Source organism: Equus przewalskii, chromosome 29 (assembly GCF_037783145.1).
Source record: "Equus przewalskii isolate Varuska chromosome 29, EquPr2, whole genome shotgun sequence".
Classification (NCBI taxonomy): domain Eukaryota; kingdom Metazoa; phylum Chordata; class Mammalia; order Perissodactyla; family Equidae; genus Equus; species Equus przewalskii.
Window position 1 is genome coordinate 23,598,304 of NC_091859.1, and position 6,000 is coordinate 23,604,303.

A 6,000-nucleotide genomic window follows, 5' to 3' on the forward strand; every position below is an offset into this window, starting at 1 on the left:
AAAGACTGCTGTGCTATTTTTTAAATGAGGAAAAATCAGTCAGCTCTTCAGGGAGAAATGAATCTGGGACTGGAAGGTAACAGTGGTCTTTTCACTGTGACCTTTCCATCTTTCTGCAGTGAGGAGTGGGTCACACTGAGGCAGTGGCATTTTAGGCTTGCATGTTCGTGAAGGAGGTGAGCACCAGGTTTTTGTTGCTGCTCAGTTTTACTATCTGTTTCTAAGAAGAGTTTGACACCTGGGAATTTTTAAGTTCAGATAGCCGTGTATGGATTATAATTTAAACTGATTCTATTTAAATAATCCTAATCACATGAAAATAATATTTAATCTATGGTGACAATTGTAAAAGTTTGTATTTTGTTTTAAAGCTGGCTTGTCGTAACAGATGACTTTCTTACAAGTCACGATTAGCCCAAGAGATGCAGCTGCGATACTAGAGCCAAATAGCAAACAGCAAGTCACAAAAGGAGCCAGTGATAAACTGATGTGCTTTTTTCTCCCTCCTTTTTATTATCATTTGTGAGCTCCTATAGTTGGACTCTTTAATGTATTTTACCATACTTTAAGTGTTTTCTGATGCCTACATATCAGTTCAATCAATAAATTTAGAAATATTTTGAGGACGTAGCATTGTTTGCAAATGCTGGCATTTGGAGATTTTTCATGGCTTCTCAGTGTGCTAATATGGCCATTATTAAGGTGTTTGATGTTAGAATATGACTTTTTAACATGTCGATGCTTGAATAGAGCTATTCTCAAGCTGGAATAACTGAGACTGACTGGACAAGTGGATCTTCAAAAGGCGGACTTCTGCAGGCATTAACTAGGGAATCCACAAGAGGGTCCAGAAGAACTCCGAGGAAAAGGGTGATGCAAGGCTTACTGCTTAGCATTGGGTTTTCAGATTGGTAGGGTTTTAGTGATTATTTTATATTTATTGTTTTTGTTTTGTTTTCAAACTAACAGGTGGAAACTTCAGAACATTTTCGTATAGATGGTGCAATAATTTCAGAGAGTACTCCCATAGCTGAAACCATAATGGCTTCAAGCAACGAAACCTTAGTAAATATGTTTCATAAACTATACAAGTGGTATTCTTTGTAAATTACCCTTTAATTAGAATTGGGGAGGTGGTGAATTTTGGCAAATCTCAAACTTACATGTTTTTAAACGTTATGTTTTAAACTCGTTTTCCCCATATAATTCTGAATTTTAGAATTTTTCAATGTAACCAATTTATATAAATTTAATTCATCGTGCAAGAATCCTAAGTATTATAAGGATAGTTTTTTGCTAAAATATTTAAAGAATGATAAGGTTTCACGTGTAAAAGCAATGAATATGCTCATTTCTAGGTTCTCTTGCCTAAATTTGTGTTAAGGGAAAGTTTCAAATATTACAGAAGTAGAATATCTTTTTTTCTTTTTACGTGTCTTTGTTATGTTTGGATAATTCTGAGTCTGAATAATTTGAATCTTGGCAGGTTGTCAATAGGGTGACTGGAAATTTCAAGCACGCAGCTCCTATTCTGCCAATCACTGAATTCTCAGACATACCCAGAAGAACACCAAAGAAACCATTGACAAGAGCTGAAGTAAATGACTAAAATTTAGATCGATGCTATCATTGATCTTGTAAAGAGGAAATATTTATATTTGTTTTTTGGAGTGGGAGGGAGCAGAACTTTCTTTATTGGGTGCTGTGTGTGTATGTGTGTGTATATGCATATATTATTTTAAAGACATACTTTTGGTAGTGACAGTGGAAAGTAACTAATATAGTATGACATGCTAATACTATCCTCTTGCTTCTGTGCCTCAAGTTCTAGTTTTCAAGGGAGTGGTCATTTGTGTGCTGCTTTGTAATATGTTCTCTTTGTTATGGATGTGAGTTGAAAGTGTTACTGGGCTACATGTTCTCTTTGTTATGGATGTGAGTTGAAAGTGTTACTGGGCTGTGGTGGGGAAGGCTACAATACTATCTTTCATTGAAAGGTCAAGTAATGGGACTTTAAAGAGATGTTGTATAATGCTTGAATTGCTTAACTCCTGTATAATTAAGCTTTAAAGTACCAACTGCATGATGGAATATAAGTTTAATGAATCTTTACCAAAAGTTATTTCGATCTGAGCATAAAGGTGAACACAGCAAATCAGGTTGTTAAAAAAATTATTTTATGTTTTTTAAGTTAGGAAGATTGGATTGACTCTAGTTAAAAACATATACTAAAATTTGTTAAAGATCCATGTTAATTTGATATCTTCTATATTTGATCATTTAATTACAAAATTATTAACAGTAAGAAACAATGTACTCTTTAATGTTAAAGAAAAGCATGAGAAATCCATCGAGGAAACTTTACACTGCCATATTAGCTGTACTGAATTTTAGGGTTTGTGGGGTTTTTTTTAAACTTATTTGAATGTGTAGTGATTTGCCCCCACCTCCAATTACCAAATTAACATATCCTTACATTAAAAAAATTTGAAGAGAGTCTTGGAAGTGTGTGGATACTTAGGCAATAATGGATTTAGAAATGGCAGTTGTAAAAGCTAGGACAGATATAAGTGCATTCTGTTCTCTGAAACTTCTATTTAAAATTATGTGTTAATTGTGCATTTACACTAAATTTTAACTTGTGGTTGTTTGTTTCTTTCTTTCTTATTAGGTGGGAGAAAAGACAGAGGAAAGAAGAATAGAAAGGGATATTCTTAAGGAAATGTTTCCCTTTGAAGCATCTACACCAACGGGAATTAGGTATTCAGATATATTGAAACAAGTATTAATGTATTCTACTAGGTCATTTTATTTATTTACTTATTTATTCCCACCTTTATTGAGGTATAATTGACACATAAAAATTGTGTATATTTAGATCGTACAGCATAATTATTTAATATTATATGTCTGTGGGGATTTTAATTTTTAATTCTTCACAAGTTACTGTACCTCTCTTCTCCGAATTAAACTGTTCTTTTGGGAGCAGTTTAATTCTTCTAAGCCACTAATTCATATTCTTGAAAGTTGTCCGTTTCAAAATTAACTTTGTTAAGCTGAGGGTTTGTAAATAAATCACTTACCTACTATTTAGTTCCTATTTTAAAATCTAAACAGAAACCTAGTAAGAGAGAAATCGTGTTTTCCCTGAGAGTTTTTCTTTTATAATTGGAAAGACTGTAGTTAGGTATGTGAATTGTTTCTTGACTGAAGGAATCATAGCCAAGCTACCTTATTTTTTCCCTCTTATCTCAGAAATATATTAGCTCTGAAAAGCCTTTACGAGGGTAAGTTTAGTGAATATTTATCAAGGTTCTGCATATTTTTTTCTAATAAAAAATATGTATCTAACTTTTTAAATGAAAAGTGTATACAAGTTTTAAACAGGTTGACTGACCTCACTGTTTATATGTGACAGTTTCCTACTGTTACCTGAAGGAATGTGTTTGGAATTAGGAGTGGTAAGGACACTTTACATTATTTAACTAAATCATGACTTTAGCTAAAACTTATTTTTCTCTTCCTCCTTTCACTCCCAACAGTGCTAGTTGCCGCAGACCGATCAAAGGGGCTGCAGGCCGGCCGTTAGAACTGAGTGATTTCAGGATGGAGGAGTCTTTTTCGTCTAAATATGTGCCCAAGTATGTTCCCTTGGCAGATGTCAAGTCAGAAAAGACAAAAAAGGGACGCTTCATTCCCATGTGGATAAAAATTTTGCTGTTTGTTGTTGTGGCCATGTTTCTATTTTTGGTCTATCAAGCTATGGAAACCAACCAAGGAAATCCGTTCCAAAGTTTTCTTAATGACTCTGGAAAATCCGATGAATGATATCTCTTTGGCACATTCAACTTGGTCTCCTGTTTTTAATAACTGTATAAAAAAAGGTTGTGTACACTTATTGACTCAAGAACTAAAAATAATGTGATTTCACCTCAGTAAATGTAGTATTCCATTGAAAAGCAAACAAGATATATAAATGGACTTCATTTAAATGTTTTGGACTTTGGACTAGTAGGAGATCACTTTGTGCCATATGAATAATCTTTTTTAGCTCTGGAACTTTTTTGTAGGCTTTATTTTTTTAATGTGGACATCTTATTTCATTTTTGAGAAAAATGTATATTGTTTTTGTGTATTTGGGAAACAAGAAGGGCAAAACATGGTAGTATAATGTGAAGCTACACATTTAAATACTTTGAATTCTTACGGAAAAGATTTTAAGAATTCTCTGCTGAATAAAAACTTTAGAGATGCGTGAAACATGAAATTCAGTAAGAGAAAAAATAACTCGGGGTTGTACTTTTTGTAACTGCAACAAAGTTTGATGGTGTTTATGGCAAGAAGTACAGCAATAATCTCTTCTGTAACTTTTATTAATAGTAATGTTATTGTTGTAGCCCTATTGTACTTACTTTTTAAAAGATTTCTAGTATCATGAATGTCCTACTTCAGTAAGACCCATTTAAATACAGTTGATTTCTAGTAGGGATCTCTTAGCGCAACATGTTCATGTTTTAGAGAACTGTGAGCTGGCTGTACATGTTTTTAAAAGCTATTTAGCTAGCTGTAAGGCTGTAATTGGAAACTTGTACTTTTTATTTACAGCAAAACATTTATTGTCAATCCAATTTGCTACCAAAATTTTTTTAGATAAATAAGTGTGTGTGTCTGTTTAGAAGTTAGAAACTTTAAACCCTGGTCTTAGGTTCCACTTGGATTCATTATTGCATCGTCTTCTGTTACCAAAAAGAAACTCTGCCAAGTTTTTTGCCCTATATTTCTTAACATAATTTGATTTAAAAGTGCAAAAAGTATTTGCTTATAAATTACGTAGTAAACTTTTCTTGGATACACGGTAGTTATACATAAATTTGTAAACTCTAAATATGAGGCGGGCATTATGATTTTTGTGTACTCTTGAAATGGTTAACTTTATCGTTGTGGCTGATTTATTTTTTTAGCTAAAAGTTACCTCATGTATAACTTGGTTAAGTAAAGTAGTAGGTAATTGAAATTTCAATAGAATCAAGTAAAACAAAAATTTTAAATTTACTCATTTGAATTTCAACTTTACAGTCATTGACCATAAAGCACACTGAAAATACAAGTTATTTTTACATATCATCTGAAATAAAAAGATACTTTTTAAAGAGGAAAAAGCTGGAGATGTATGTTTAGACCAGCACACAATTTTGATTTGAATTAGCCCTATTCTGATATTTAGCTTTTAGATAGTTGTAGACATTTTTCACATACTTTGCAATTGTTCAGAAATGTTTGTAGGTCTGGTCCTGCAGGGGGAGTGGCAAACTTACTCCTACATCAAAATGCTTCCCTTTCTGAATAAAAGTGTTTCTTTGAGATGAGCCACAGAGGGGGCATGTTTTACTCAACTTTTCCACTATAAAGTAATAGCAGTCTACTTTGACTTTGTTTTGAAACTTTGTTTCCCATATTGTTTTCAATTTTTTGTTTGTAATTAGAAATTGTGAGAGGCTGCATTTAATGATTAAAAATGTGGGAAGATAAATCAGACTTAATATGTATGTAAGATCAGTTTTCTATTAGAAAAGGTATGGTCCAAATAGCAAAAATAGGACCAGGTAAAACGTAGTCTTTTTTTTTTTTTTAATGTGTACTTGGTCTTTTTTGTCTGTGTCTGTTTTATTCCACTAGAATAAATGTGTCCTTGATGTAAATGCAAAGCATTTCTTCCTGATTAAATTGTAGATGTAGACTTCACAATATAATTCAATAATAAAAAAGTAATTAACCTCTAGTTTTGTCATTGCAATAACTGCTTTTCAGATAGCACAAAACTATAAGATTTCCAGGTAACATTTCTTATGTGGTATTTATGGATTGTTGAGGTTTAGTTCTCATTTCAATCTATTCCTTTATGTTTTGCTTCTAATCATTATAGTAATGTGATGAGGTCCTCGTTTGCTCATAATAAGCAATGTATAGCTATTATACTTGCAGAATGACATAGGGAAGCTC

General features: G+C 32.6%; 1 protein-coding gene across 4 annotated transcripts in view; it reads left to right on the forward strand.

The window, feature by feature from the left end:
- Positions 1 to 5,779, forward strand: part of TMPO (thymopoietin) — a 28,283-nt gene extending 22,504 nt beyond the window's left edge. Inside the window, exons 5-9 of one of the 4 annotated variants that reach the window (XM_008519887.2) lie at positions 751 to 870; positions 970 to 1,065; positions 1,487 to 1,597; positions 2,672 to 2,760; positions 3,543 to 5,779. In XM_008519887.2, the coding sequence (XP_008518109.2) occupies positions 751 to 870; positions 970 to 1,065; positions 1,487 to 1,597; positions 2,672 to 2,760; positions 3,543 to 3,828 (702 nt within the window). In that variant the 3' untranslated portion in view covers positions 3,829 to 5,779. The remainder of the gene's footprint in view (positions 1 to 750; positions 871 to 969; positions 1,066 to 1,486; positions 1,598 to 2,671; positions 2,761 to 3,542) is intronic. The other 3 variants (XM_008519888.2, XM_070599918.1, XM_008519889.2) reach the window with 3 other exon arrangements.
- The last annotated feature ends 221 nt before the right edge of the window (positions 5,780 to 6,000 follow it).